This window comes from Pagrus pagrus (genome assembly GCF_965226575.1).
Source record: "Pagrus pagrus genome assembly, chromosome: 15".
Taxonomy (NCBI): Eukaryota; Metazoa; Chordata; class Actinopteri; order Spariformes; family Sparidae; genus Pagrus; species Pagrus pagrus.
In genome coordinates, this window is record NC_140199.1 from 15,571,260 (window position 1) to 15,586,229 (window position 14,970).

The window sequence follows — 14,970 nt, forward strand, 5'->3', positions numbered from 1 at the left end:
ACAGTGCAGACTGGGAGCTTGAAGCAGCAGGGCGGTGGTTAGCACACTTACTTCAGTAGAATATATCACATTGTTAACTGTTATTTCTAAACATTCTGTTGGAAATTTAGGTCATTTTTGAATGTTTTCAACTAAATTCTTACATATTGTACCTTTAACACTGTTTCTAACTCTTCCCTCTGTAGCTATACAGTACAAGTCTCATTCAACGTAACAAAAACATAACGATTCTTAGTTTAAGGTGATTATACACTATTGAAAACTCTGATAATAAATATTATATTCCATTTCTGCCAATATATCCCTCAAATCCTACACACCAAATATTTAACATACAAAAAAGAAAAAACCTCCACATTACGTTAATATGTCGATAGATAGCAGCAATATACTCAAGCGAGAGCTGATGAGAAAATCTGATTAACATTTAACAGTTAAGCATAATTTGCACTTCATGTCATTTTAAAAGTTTTTATTTTGGAAAGCCAAGTGGACTTCCTGTTTGGAAGGACTTGTATGAAGAAAAAACTTGGTGATGGCCATCGATATCCCCAACAGCTACTTCTGATGTCTGAAAGAGTAATTTAACATTCCCAGAAAAATGTTGTTGCTGACCTGAGTGATCTAAAAAAGGCTTGAAACTTTGATCAAAGAGGGAAGGTGGACGCTGCATTTTAGCCTGGTGTTAAGTTACTCTTAAACTAATTGAGATTTGTCTTATTATTTTGCAGGTGGCTCAGTTATCATGGATTGAGAGAAAAGTTGCTGCAACATTATTTGGAGAGCCTCCAAGTGCTACGGTTGAAGATGCACTGAAGAATTTTCTAAAGGTACTGTGATTCATTCTGCAGGTATTCTCCTCTGTACTTTTTAACGTGCGATTCCTTAAGGCCAGACTATGCTATAAAGGAACTAGTTCTTACAAGTGTCTCCTCATTTAAGTGAAAAAATGTAGCCATTTTGCCCGACATTAAAAACTCAGTGTGAACAGCCTGCTGTCACAAAGAGGGTCAATCAAAGGTAACCATGGTGCTGAAGAATAAGAGACGTTTAAGTCATGCCTATTTTATCACCGCGACAAACGCTGCATTGATTGAGTGCAACTTTTGGTTTCAGAAAGTTACAGAAATTGACATGCGTAGCCAACTGATTCCCATGTTAGAAAGATAAAGCAGAGGGAGTTTTAGATGCTGTTTGACGATCAAACAAGCACCTTATTTGAAGCATAGTTACGCCTTAGGAATGCTTCCACAAAACAAAATTAACTAGAAAATAATTACACGAAAATAGGAGCTGTTTACTACTGTACTAGTACTGTTTAATTGATTGCACATTCTCCCCTGAGCTGCCCTGAGTAGTGAAACATGTCGTGCAGTGTTCTTGTTTGTCTAGCATTCAATAGCAACTTGCCTCCAGGTCGCTCCTGTACCAGTCTTCAAAGACCTAACGCTCCATATTGAGAAAGGCTTAATCTGTGTTCCCACATTTCAAATGTTTATATAGTAGAGAAATTCATTTAGCTTCTGGCCAATATTCCTGCGCATGCCTCTTCTTCTTGTCTATGTGTATCTCACCCATCAATTCGATCTAAGTGGTCCCTGTTGCAACATGTCACTTGTGACCTGAAGGAGAACCTCCAGTGTGGCTGTTAAGCTTTAACAAAAAACATCCTGCAAGATTATAAAGGTCCCAGCCTCTAATCAGTGGTTATCTGTAACTGGCTAACTGTAGGGGAGCTGCTTTGGTTGTCGCAGCTGCAGGAGAAAGAGAAGCAAGTAAATGAGTCAGAAGAAAAAGGCTGTTGTTCTTTCTTTATGATATAAGCACTAGAGTAGTATAGTGGTATATGCATTATGAACAGAAATAAACTGTCTTCAAAAGCTGAAAGAAAACTTTTTTCTTTATCCAGGTTGAGGAAATCCAACCAGGATATTCCAAACTCAACTATGTGTTTCTAGCTAAGGTCAGTACCGGACAAATTAAATTTTTGTTTGTTTTGTTTTCTTGTTACGACACAATGTTCTGCAGGATCATACTGAGACTAAACAATCCATTAACAGTTTTTGTCCTTTTCTTTGGCAGTGCTACAAAGACCTGGGGCAGAGTCAAAACGCCAGGAAGATGTGTGAATCTGCTTGTTCAATGAATGCTGTGTCCAAAGAGGTAGACCTCATCACAAACTGTATTGATATCCATCTCACTGGGATATTCCATCTGACTTTTATTGTCTCTCTTTATAAAATGCATCCAGAATAAGAAATGTTAAAGAATAATTTCAGCAAGAAATGAAATTCAGTCATTATCTATTCACCCTAATGCTGTAGGAAACTTGGGTTAAGTTTTGTAGTCCACAAAACATTTCCTGAGCTTCACAGCAAAACAGTGTTGCAGCATTCTCCAAAACAACTGACGTAGATGGGGACTTGTTTTAAAACGTTAAAAAACAAGAAGAAAAAACCCATAGAATGGCTCCATACGACTTGTCCAGCATAGTCTAATTCTCCTGAAGGCCAGAAATCCTAATTTTATTTGAAAAGACGATATTTACACATTTTTAAAGCTGAACTCTTCACTGTTGCTGCTAAGCTAAAAGCGCACACCTGTCTGAAGTGGGTGCCAAAGCTCGACTGCGTGTTGACGGTGCAAATAGCGTCTTTTCAGATCAGTCTGGGATCTCTGGGTTTCCAGATAGTTGGATAATGCCAGACAAGCTGTATAGCACCATTTTATGTTTATTTGTTTTCTGTTGTTTTTTTTACGTTTCCAAACAAGTCCCCATCTACTTCAGTTTTTTAAGAGAACGCTGCAAGGCTGTTTTGCTGTGAAGCTCCAGAAATGGAAATGGAAACCTGACTTTCCACTAGTATGGGGGTGAGTAGATAATGATTGAATTATTATTTTTGGGTGAATTTATCCTTTTATATCCAAGTAAAGGCAAAATAATACACTGCTGATTACTATTTGATTTCAAATAATCCTTTTTTCCTCAGGATGAAGAGGCACAGAAGGAGCTGGACATACTCTGCCCGGCCCTTGGAATGTGACGACAGCAGTCGCACATTATTTGGGAAATGTGTTTTCCATGTGCTATGGACAGCGTGTGTGTGTGTGTGTGTGTGTGTGGCCATCATATTAATTCACTCTGTGAGTGGAGGGAGGTGTGCTGTGGCATTATATCATCAATGGGAGCAATCGGCGACCACAGTCAGAGCCGTTCTATGTAGTTTTAATTCAGACTTGTATTTTACTAACTGTAAGGTTGTTTTTAATAGTGGAAAACTGTTCTTACCTGGTTGTACCAAATCAGTGAGTTATTTCCCCTTCATCAAGTAAATTGTTGATTTTAATTGTGACAGCAATTTGATTAATCATAAGTTATGGTAAATTCAGTGTTGCTGTTAGTATAAATACTGTATATTCCCAGTCGATGTGTGTGTAGCAGACATTCTCTCAGAGGTCTGATTGCTCTGATAGCGACAGTCTCAAGGATACCAAGTTTCCTTGACAACAAAGACTTGTCACTTTTTGGCAGAGTGACCCACAGGACTTGCTGTTCCATCCTGTTCCGTCCTGTTTTCTTTTTTTGTTGTTGCGTCTCTCACAAAAGCACATCAGACAATGGTGCACCCAAACAAAGATCTTGGAATGCTGTGACCACTGGACGAACTCCTGCCCTCTTCACTCTGCCGCCATTCAAAACAGTGTCAGTGCTCTCTGACTACATTTAAATGCAGACTTTGTAAAAGTTAATCATGTGGTTGACACGCACAAATGATCTTTTATGATGTCTTTTATGACATCTGATTGTTGACTTTGGCGTCTATCCATTGCAGACGATCATTATTTACCTCCTCCGTTCCGCTCTTGTGACAGTAATGTCACTCCAGTATAACTGCAGTTAATCTAATGATCCAACATGAAGACGTAGTAGACACGTAGTGTTTTGGAGCAAAGACCCCTTTTTAATTGTCCCTTTTGAACATTTATATGGAGCTCTGTCTCCCTTACATTTTATTGGTCTTAAATTGTTTTTCAATCTGAAGTCAGTTTTATTCAGACGTCTGTTTTATTAAGAACTTTTCCAATGTCAGAGAAAGTAAAGAGGCATGTGAAGCATGCCAAGTTAAAAAAGGGTTTTAATATTTACAGAAGGGTCCCATTACACTTTGTATATACTACACTTAATTATCCTGGTTAAGGTTCAATTAAGGTTTTGGTCAGGTTTCAGTTCACGTAAAAAAAACATTCCACCCAATTTTTCATCATAAAGACATGAAAAAAAAGATCATCATCATCAGGCCTCATCAGTTCACTGCGGGACTAATAACACAGTTATATTGAGGTGTTTAAAAATGACCTTACTGGTGTGCATGTAAATGGAGTCATTGACTGGGAAACCGGAGAGCAAGTTGTGGTTTTTCATCATCTGTGTTTCTCTTGTTGGACCGACAGCCATCTAGTAAAGCTATAATGAATATGGCAGAGCTTTGGCATGATGTGATGGGGCACACGATTGTATTCCAGGTTACTATAATGACACTAAAATGTGATTTGATCACAATGAAGAAATGTTTCATTTTATTACTGTCTCATGCATTCCTAATTGTATTACACTTGTTAATGTTTCCACTCATTCTTGTTAAGTGTGATGCTTTTCTGACGTGCATATCGAACGAAACTGTGAGCGTTTAATTTTGTTTACTCTTGAGGTTTGTTTGGGAAGAGCCTTTGGATTTACAGTGTGATCAGTTTTAATTTAATTTTATGTTGTTTAGGCTACATGAATTGTGAAAATAACAAGAAGATTTGTTTTTATGTCACTTTACAGATTTTTGTGCCAGCACTACGAATGTATTTGATTATTTCTTTTCAATGCCAAAACAAGTACAACATCCCTCCTCCCTTAATATCATATCTGATACACTACATAGAGATTATACTGTACAGTATCATATGCCGTGTGCACTGAATGCTTAATGGTACTGAAGTTTATAATTAAATCTGTGCAATTGTGATAGAAGTTGTCCCTTTTCACACCTGGTTGTACAAAATAAGTGAGATTTATAATCTTCCCCTGTCAAATAATCAAATCTGTGAGATGGATTTTCTATTATTTAGATTAGATTCATCATAACACACACTGTGTATTCCCAGTCGATCTACAGTATGTGTAGCAGACATTCTCTCAGAGGTCTGATTGCTCTGATAGCCAGTGTGATATAAGTTGTGAATGATTAATGGTACTGGAGTTTATAATTAAATCTGTGCAATCAGGGTATAATTTGTCAGTTTGTCATCTGTGTTGCTTGTTTAAGTACCTGAGCATGTTTGTGTGCTTGTTAGTTTTATTGCTGTTCATGAGCAATACACTCTCACGTAAAGTTTTGTAATCTCTAACTTATTATTAAAATGTTCAGTATTTTTTTTTAAATTTTATTTTGGTCATAAAAAGTGGACTGATCTAAATCCAAAACCAACTAAAGATGTAACAAGCAGGCTCTTGCACGACTTTCAATGGTTGTGGAGTTTTTAGGTACCTTCCCTTTTCTCCAGACTGTACAGTTTGTGCCAGGGCAATTGGGAATTTGTTACTGGATCAGATTCAGGCCAACCTCCCACCAGTCTAGTCATGTTTAGCATTTTTTTTCTATGGTAGGACTACTTCTAATGGGTGCCTCCCAAACGAGCACAGGTGTTTGTTTATACAGTCATGAAAACTTCACCTTTCCTTGACTGTTTTTAGTAGCCTCGTCTGCACTTTATTAAAAACCTCAGCTGAGACAACTTCAAAATTCACTGGACAGCTGTTTTTCCTTAATATGAATGAAACTTTTGATGGTTTATATTTATTTGCAGGCAGAGCCACAAACCAGGGGCAAAAAAAGGGGGAACGCTGTTCTTGGCCCAGCTGCTTCTTCAGAGCTGTTTGTTTTGATAAAGAAACTCCCAGGGGCAGAGGTTGCACATTGTGCATTTAAAACAACTAAAATAATCATTTTACCCTTTTATTGCCTTAGTAAAATGTAGATGGCTTTGTATCGAAAACCCCTTCACCTAAAATGATATCAATCACATCACATTACCACGAATATAACTAGCCAAGACATAGCTAACATCAGTGAAGGAGTCACCAGCAGTGACAAAAAGGATGGTGTCAATAATAGCGCAGATGTTCTATGTGTTGATGCATTTCCATTCTGCGGGCGGGGCTGTTCACAGGCATCATGTATGTTTCTGCCTCTGATTGCATCTAATCTTGATGTCTGTACATGCCGTCCTGAAAGACAGGATCCTATGTTGTATAAGAATTTAGAGGCTGCAGCCTTCAGATTTTCTTTCTCCTGACTTCTGTGTATGTTGCTTCTATTTGGTGTCAGTCTCTGGAGCTCCTGGACTGAAGAGGGTTTTTTTGGTCCTCAGTGCTGCAAACACTTCAAAACAAGCTGGATTAAAACAATAGCTTGACATTTTTTGGGAAAGTTGCTTAGATGAGACGATTGATACGACTCTTATATACCCTTTAAATATAAGGCCACAGCCAGCAGCTGGTTAGCAGAGCACAAAGACTGGAATTGGGGTAACGGCTAACTTGGCTCCCTCCAAATTAAATAAACAAACCAACATAAAAAAAAAGCCAATCAGCACCTCTAAAGCTCTCTAATTAAAGGGGTTAAGTGTGAAATTAATTGTATTGGGGTTTATGTGCCAGACAATTATTGGGGTTATTTAGCTAATTGTAATTTTTAAACTTAACCAACTATACTCAGATATTTTAAGGTAAAATGGTTACACAATGTTGATTTACCCCTGTACATTGTATACATAAATAACAGTATTTGGTAGTTTATGGTAACTTTGTTTACCAAAAATGTAAGGTATACATGCAATGTAAGCAAAATATACCCTGAAATAATAAGTTCACCAAAAATGTAAATGTTGTCATTCTCTACTCACCCTCATGCTGATGGGCATCCAGATGAAATTTGGTTAAAGCAAAAAAATGTTGCAGCAATTTCCTCAACAACTGAAGTAGATGGGGACTTGTTTTAAAATGCGGGGGGAAAAACATAAAATGCCTCTATACAGCTTGTCCAGCATAATCCAAGTCTCTGTAAACCCCTAGATGCCGAATTGATCTTTAAAGATGTTATTTACACCCTTTTTCAAGCCGAAAATCTTTACTTTAGCTGCTAGGCTAAAAGTGATAGCGCACACCATGTCAGGAGTGGCGCATGAGCTCAACCGGGCCATAAAGAATGTCTTTTTGAATCAATTTGAGATTTTGGATTACACCAGACATGTTGTATGGTACCCTTTTTTTTCCAGTTTTTTTTCCATTTTAAAATGAGTCCCCATCTACTCCAGTTGTTAAGGAGAATGCCGTAACGCTGTTTTTCTGTGAAGCTCCAGAAATGTTTCACAGACTACGTAACTTTACCCCACATTCCACTGACATAGGGGTGAGTAGATAATGACAGGAATTTATTTATCCTTTAATCAAATTACCACAAACTAGTTGACGCACAGTGAACCAGTGATGCTCTGCAGCTGTAGAACAGCTGCCTGCTTTACTAAACGTTGTGTGTATTCATTGATTACTCAGATGTAAAAGTGTAATGTATATCTTCATGCTTCATGCACTGGTCTTGACCTGAACTCAACCTGTTCGAGCAGAGTAGTCTTGACCCCAGCCGGCCTGGACCTGGTCTTGATAGTCCCTCAGATTCAGCTCAGATAGTGTCGACCTGAGCCATGTGCCGGCACTTCGCTGCGATTGTTCCTTCATTCCTGAGCTGCTATCAGTCGGACTCAGCAGTCAGTGAACTCTCTGAATGTCACGTCTCTGCAGTCTTGCTAACATTCATTCAGATCTCTGTATATCCCTCCATTCACAGACTAAGCTCAGCTATGTCTAAGTTACACAACTTACAGTCTACAGCGATGGATCTTGTGTGTACGTGCTCCTCGGCCAATGCAGGATACAAGTTTAAATACAGAGATTCAATCTAATCTTGTTAATGCAGTCTTGACAGGTCTAAGCTGTAATGACATAGGATGTGTCTTACGACGACTTCATGTGATATTTCATCTTTCTCAGCAGGCTCATTCCACCACAGCCGTCCTTCTTCTTTTGCCCGTCTGCCAAACTCGTACACCTGCTTTACTGTACTATGCAACGCATGACACTTCTCCATAATTTGCAGAATATGACAGGTTGTGCTGTATATTAGGAGGATTTGCTTCCTTCTGCAGCTTCCTGTAATGCAAGAAGGGAAATGCAACAAAGGCAAGGACCCCTGAAGGCTGATATTATAACTCAAGTCATTATCACACTGAATCGGGCGTATTAACTGTGACTCTGTGAGTGTCTCTGCATGTTTTAGCTCATTTGGGTTTGACGATCTGTCAGCTCAGTTTGGCTCCTTATTTCAGAGGAGTAGGTGCAAAAGCAAATTCAGTGTTTTCCTTCCGATTCATAAAGATTATGCTTGGAGCGTTGCCACACATGACTTCACTGGCACGATTGAGTCTTGAGATTTAATTTTGTGCTTGAAAAAAAGGAAGAGGGGAGCACGGAGAGAGAGCCATATCGGTATCATCTACTGTAGCTTTATCTGAAATTGTCACGCACTCGAAAAGTTGGCTGGCTGGCTGCAAAAAGTACAGGATGTTCTGGCAGGGCAAGATAAAACGCTGCACGGGGAAAGGGATCTCCCAAACACTTCCCTTTTGTTCCCACCTGACATGGCAACATGCCAAGACTTCATAGCATTTTTTTTTTTGGTATTGTTCACATTTGAGTTCAGAGACAGTATGAAATGTCAATCAGCATCAGGTATGGAGGCTGCCAAAACAAATTTACATGTGTTATTATTAAAATGATATTGTTCGACAAAGAAAACTTCACCAGTGAAAACAAAAAGAATAGTTCAAGTGTCCGTTTATTATGTAACTATAATGTCATTCCAGACAACTTCTGGCAAGCAGATTGAAGAAATACTCACAAGAGCAACATCACAGCTGCGGTTACAGTATGTGTAGTCAAAAGCTTTAAAAGTACTGTGTCGCTAAAGTGAGCAGTAATTAATATCTTTAGTTTAATTAAAGTTTAGTATAGTTCTATATAAGACACATATGAGGTAAAGACACTGTAAATGTTTGGATTTTAGGTATTTATTGACCCGTCATGTTGACTAAACTGGATATTAACTGTTCGCAACAGCTAACAAGAACTTTTAGCAAATGGAAGTTTTCTTGAATTGTTTCTTACAGTTTTGATATTAGTAACACTTCATTACAACCATCACTGATAATTGGTAAATTTGTAGTTAATTAAACCTTAGTTAATAGTTATTTCACTATTAACAAACAAAAAGCTTTTTTATAAAGCGTTTAATAAGCATTTGTTTATTGTGAAGTTGCAACTGATGTTTATAATACTTTATAAAATTGGTTACTAAATGGTTTATAAAGCATTTCATTGTTTGTTACCAGTTAAATAACCATTAACTGAAGTTTAATTAACAATAAAAATCACATTTATTAATGATGGTTGTTATAAAGTGTATTTTCTTCTTCTCCTGCACTTTACACCAAATATGTCACATGATATGTATGTAATATATGACAAGACTAATATGTGGAGGTTAACATTTTATCAGCCATAAATGTGTCATAAAGCATCATAAAAGGGCTCCATTGATGGATAAATTGTAATGTTACTAAGCCATACAAATAATTTATACCAGGTCTGTTAACACGTGTTTGAAGTTGTCTGTTATTTCAAAGATTAACCTGAATTACTCCAAATTGCTTCAACAGGAAGTCAACAAATGCTCAAATCCAAGACTTTACAGTCAGTGCATTAGTCCCCCATGCTGAGACAGCAATTAGATGAGTCTACAGAAATAACATCACCCCCAGTGTCCCAACTCTTATTTGACAGCATGAATATTTCTGTAAATAAAACAACATGAAGAAGAAATAACTGGGTTACTGGCATCTTGAGGAATTAAATTAAATTAAATGACAGCGTGAAAGGTTTTGGTAACACTTTATAACAACAGTCATAAATAAATAGTGAATTATAGTTAATTAAATATTAGTTATATTAGTTATTTCACTGTTGACAAACAATGAAATGCTTATAAACCATTTATTAAGCAATTGTAAATGTTTATAAACATCAGTGGCCTTGCTCTAATGTTTATAGAGGAACTACTGACATTTACAAGGTATTCTAAACATTAACTATACAATTAACAATTGCCTAATAAATGGTTTAAAAAGCATTTCACTGTAACTAATAACTAATGTTTAATTAACCATACATTTACCATTTATAAATGATTGTTTTTATAGTGTCACCAAGGTTTTCCACAGAGCAGCATTGCACAACATTCAATATCAAACAAAAACAGAGAGAGAGAGAGAGAGATGGCTAAATAACACTGATCTAATATTATTCTTTTCATACATGCATGGGGCAGCAGTTCACAGACACAAACAGTGCATGCAGCAGGTCTGTTTGGTGTACCCTGTACGCTCCTTTGCCTCGTACGTTCAAACAAAAACGTCTATAGTAGGTTTTAGAAGATGTAAGATGACTTTTAAAAGCTTCCTAATAATATTTGGCATATCACAGGCCTGGTTCCTGAGTAACTAAGCTTTTACACTACACATCACAAACTATATGTTAGTACTGAACAGTTTGTTTTAGTAGACAGTAGGCATGAAGGGCTGATGGAGCTTATTTACATCTTCGTGCAGAGTCACTGCATCAGTCCGGACTCTGACATTACTGTTGTCACATAAAAATCTCCTGCTTTGATTGTTTACCTTTAAAGGTGCAATATGTAAGAATTGACCGACTGTCAAATTCGTACTCAAAACAAATAAGGAGCAGCATATCACCAGAGTAACTGCTAATGGGAGCTGCCTTTAGCTAGTTAGCTCAATTAGCTGTGCAGCTAGCGGTTCGGACCCGATACAAGGGGAGTGTTAGTGTTTACACCACTAGGACTGGGCTGATGATAGCTGTAACTTAGGTAGATATCTCTTCAACTGAATACATAGACATCATAACATCAAAACTGGTATTTATTCACATTCTGTTGGTCATTATGTTGATTTTTTTCAACTAGAATTCTTACATATAGCCCCTTTAAATATCACGTTTTGTGTGTTTGAAGTTTTAACATTAATAAAACAAAATAAGTTTTAAGGGGATTCCTGAAAAGCGGACATTTTGAAATGCAACATTTTATATCTGATACCAACAATGTTAATAGACAAGATGAGAGCGCTATGATGTCGCTGTAAGCTTGATTGTTTCTTTCAATACATTCTTTAAGCAATGGTATTCACACTAAAATTACAATGGTGTGTTACAGCAGCTGTTCAAAACTCCCGCAACCACAATGTTGCCTGTACTGAGGTCCGGTTGAAGCCGATCTCCAGTGATGTGTAGCTGACATCGACATAAATCGTAAAGTAGTGTGTCCGATTGTGTTTGTAGGAGACCCGATTCATCCGAGGTGAACCGCTGGTCATGTGAGATGCCCTGTGAAACAGACGACACATCTGCTCCAGCCTGGCAATGTAACACTTAAAAATGAGTCAGTAATCAGTGATAAGTGATAGCCTGAGATTTCAGCTTATAAATACAGTTTTCAGCCAACAAACGTGAGCTTCAGTTCATACGTCTTTTTGTGTTTCCGCCTTCATTTTCTTTGCTTGTTACAGTTTTGATTTATCTTTTTGTTCATGAGTCTGATGTCGGCTCGACGTCCTCACTCGAAGCCGCATCCAGCAGCTTCATATCTTCACGCAGAGACAGTGCTATGTAGAAGTTGTGAGGCTTCAGAGTCAGACCATAGCTGTAGTCCAGTTTGGGCGGCCTGGCTGGGTCTGAAGTGATGTGGCACTGGTGGGCGAGCAGCGTGGTGAAGAGGAACAGCTGCAGCTTGGACAGCTCTTCACCGATGCACCGCCGCTTGCCCAGTGAGAAGATGAGCACACTGCCGGTCAGGTCCTTGTTCAGCAGTCCGTCCTGGTCTATGAAACGATCAGGGTCAAAGGTCTCTGGGTTGGACCACATGTCTGGGTCGTGGTTGATGGACCACTGGTTGATGAAGATGACCGTGTTCTTTGGGATGTTGTAGCCCATGATGGAGGTGTCGATGGTGGTGGAGTGGGGGATGGTGAGCGGCACAAAGCTCGTGTAGCGCATCACCTCGTAGATGAAGGCCATGACGTAAGGCAGCTGCAGCTGGTCCTCGATGCAGGGGAGCCGGCTGCGGTCCACCACCTTGTCCACCTCCTGCTGGAGACGCACCTGTATCTTAGGAAACCTGCATTAACAGGTGAAACCAGCGTTGAGGTGATTAGTTTCTCAGACATTTTATTTAGAAGAGAAAAGGATCTTCATTGACTGATTTTTTTTTATGCCTAAACAAACTAAATAAGAAAAACTCTTCATTTTCATGACTGAATAAACTGAATAAACAAACTGACCTTATATAGAACAATACAATTTCATACTGTGTTACTTTATATATGTTTATATTTGGCGGACCCTGCCACCTTTCTAGCTTCAAACAGTGTTCTGGTGACCTTATTTTCCTCTGAGAACAGCTTGTTTACTCAGTTAGTAAACAAATAGATATTTCTGAGTTTGTATTACTGCCTCATTAATATTGTAAATATTCTGAGTTTGTTTTTTTCTTTTTATTTATTTATTTTTTTACATTGCCTGTTCCAAACACACAATTTGCCTTAAAAACAGATGTTATTGAACGTGTTTGTCAGAGGAGGTCTGACCCTCTCTCCTTATTTTTCTATTTTGGCAATTCAAGGATGTTTTTCTTTTGAAAAATAGTGTCTCGGGGTGTCTGTGTGACACCTGCCTGTTACTGATCAAGGTATCAGGCAGCGGTTGGATTAAACAGTCAAGTAAGGTTTGAATTTTTTACTTCTTTTCCTGTAAATTGCTGACAGGACACTTCTTTCTCTCATATTGGTGTGTCCTTTCAGCTCTTTATGTTATGCTGCCAGTACCTGCCTGCATCTCAGTTCCCCCACTTGGCTGTTACATAACACCAATGCTACTGAACTTCCTCAAGTCTGTGCAGCTTTGGCGGCAGGATGGGGGCCAACACTGATTTATTATCTAGTGTTATTTCCTGTCATAATTTACTTTCCTTTATGTGTGTAAAAGAGAGGAGAAGTGGCTTACTTGATGAGTATGAGGACGATCCACTGCAGTGAGGTTGACAGTGTGTCTTGGCTCGCTCCAAACACATCCCCAACAGTGGGGGTCACATAGTCCTTCCCTAAAGCAAGTCCTGTTTTTTCGCTCAGCTGGTCCAGCGCCACTATGAAAGCATCCGTCATATCCCTGATGGTGCTCGACTGGATTGTCTTTCTGTGTTGGATGACTTTATCTCGAATGAACGTGCCAAACTCCAGGTTGAGCTTCTTGAAGTTGTCAAATATGGTTCTGATGGGGTTTGGGAAGTACTGGAGCCAGGGCATCACGTCCACTATGCTCCCTGCGCCCACCGTCTGGGTGAACTGATCGTTCCTGCCCACCACCTGCCGAAACTCCTCGTCCTCATAGGAGTACCTCTTCCCAAAGCACACGGCGCTCATAATGTTGGCCGTGGACACCACCAGATAAGTCAGGGGCTGGAAGTAGTGCTCCGTCTTAGATTTCCTCAGGAACAGCTGCATCAGCTCTCTGAACTCACCGACGACGTGTCGCTCAAATGACTTTTTGGTCTGCAGGTTGATCGTGGAGAACATGCGGACGGTGGACTGAGCCACTTTGCGGTGCATTTTCCACCAGTCCGTGATGGTGTTAAACACGAGGCTGTCCCCGTTGGAGACGTACTTGAAGGAGGTGAAGTCCGGTCTGCCGGCAAAGTCAAGCCCCTGCTTGACGAGCGCCTGTTTGATGGAGTCCCCGTTCAGCACCACCACGGTCCGAGAGCCCAGTTTGATCTGGAACACGTTGCCGTATTTCTGCGCCATGCGCATAAAATACAAGTGCGGGGAGCTGCCGACTTGCGCAGCGTTCCCGATGATCGGCCAGGCGATGGGACCGGGCGGGCAGCCGGTGGACCGCTGCCGGAGCCAGCGCCACAGGTGGAGGGACAGCAGCAGAGTCGCACAGCCCACTAACAGAGCTCTGGAAGTCGCTAGGCTAATCCACTTCGGTGTGACATCCATGATGGGGATCCTGCAGGGGACTGACATTAACATCAGCATATTAATTTAAGTTTCAAATATGTGTGACAGTAGTGAGTGTAGGCTGTGAAATCAAGTGTGACAAATCAATTCTGCTGATTAAATACCTGGTTATGTCCTTGGATCATGGAGAAAAAGAGAAAACTTTAAATCCCAAACTTGTTTCTCCATGAACTGAATGAGAAGGCTGCATTTTCTCCATCACACATATTCTGATTATTAATCTGAAACAATCTTCTCTACACAAAACATCCACCATCTACCACAGCAGCCGGACATAAACAACCATTGACACAGTGTGCAGCCTGTTGAGCATCCACAGACAGTGCGTGTGCGTGTGTGTGTGTGTGTGTGTGGGTGTGTGTGTGTGTGTGTGAGAGAGAGAGAGAGAGAGAGAGAGAGAGAGAGAGAGATGCCTGCTCTCTGTCCGCAGCCTGCTCATGCTTTGAAGCCCTACAGCACCAGCTGAAGTCATTTATCCCCGAACAGCATCACGGCCCGTGTGTGTGTGTGTGTGTGTGTGTGTCTGTGTGCCCGAGCTTTGTTACAGTGGGCAGGTTTGTTGCAAAGGGTGTCACCTCTCTCTCTCTCTCTCTCCCCCCCCCCCCCTCTCTCTCTCCCCCTCCCTCCCTTACAATAAGCTTACACTAAGAAATGTTTACTGACGAATGAGATTTAATGAGCTTTGATGCGCCATTATGCAGTTTTTTCCCACTTATT

At 39.8% G+C, this 14,970-nt stretch overlaps 2 protein-coding genes across 3 annotated transcripts in view; one reads left to right on the forward strand and one right to left on the reverse strand.

Annotated features, from left to right (window-relative positions):
• The window catches only part of rmdn2 (regulator of microtubule dynamics 2), a 32,695-nt gene extending 27,273 nt beyond the window's left edge, over positions 1-5,422 (forward strand). For both annotated transcript variants that reach the window (XM_084375682.1, XM_084375683.1), the window contains exons 8-11: positions 732-830; positions 1,910-1,963; positions 2,083-2,163; positions 2,991-5,422. In XM_084375682.1, coding sequence (XP_084231808.1) covers positions 732-830; positions 1,910-1,963; positions 2,083-2,163; positions 2,991-3,044 — 288 coding nt within the window. In that variant the 3' untranslated portion in view covers positions 3,045-5,422. The remainder of the gene's footprint in view (positions 1-731; positions 831-1,909; positions 1,964-2,082; positions 2,164-2,990) is intronic.
• A 3,502-nt stretch (positions 5,423-8,924) lies between these two features.
• Positions 8,925-14,741, reverse strand: cyp1b1 (cytochrome P450, family 1, subfamily B, polypeptide 1). Its single transcript, XM_084376057.1, has 3 exons — positions 14,358-14,741; positions 13,238-14,252; positions 8,925-12,353 (listed from the first exon to the last, which is right to left on the reverse strand). Exons 2-3 carry the CDS (start codon positions 14,230-14,232, stop codon positions 11,765-11,767), a joined length of 1,584 nt encoding a protein of 527 aa, XP_084232183.1. The 5' UTR covers positions 14,233-14,252; positions 14,358-14,741; the 3' UTR covers positions 8,925-11,764.
• Positions 14,742-14,970: the final 229 nt, after the last annotated feature.

Excerpts from the sequence above, each read along its gene's own strand:
- cyp1b1 (XM_084376057.1), bottom strand. The coding sequence starts at position 14,232 with ATGGATGTCACACCGAAGTGGATTAGCCTAGCGACTTCCAGAGCTCTG. Across the intron at positions 12,354-13,237 it reads ATCGTCCTCATACTCATCAA|GTTTCCTAAGATACAGGTGC; the intron begins GTAAGCCACTTC and ends CTGTTAATGCAG.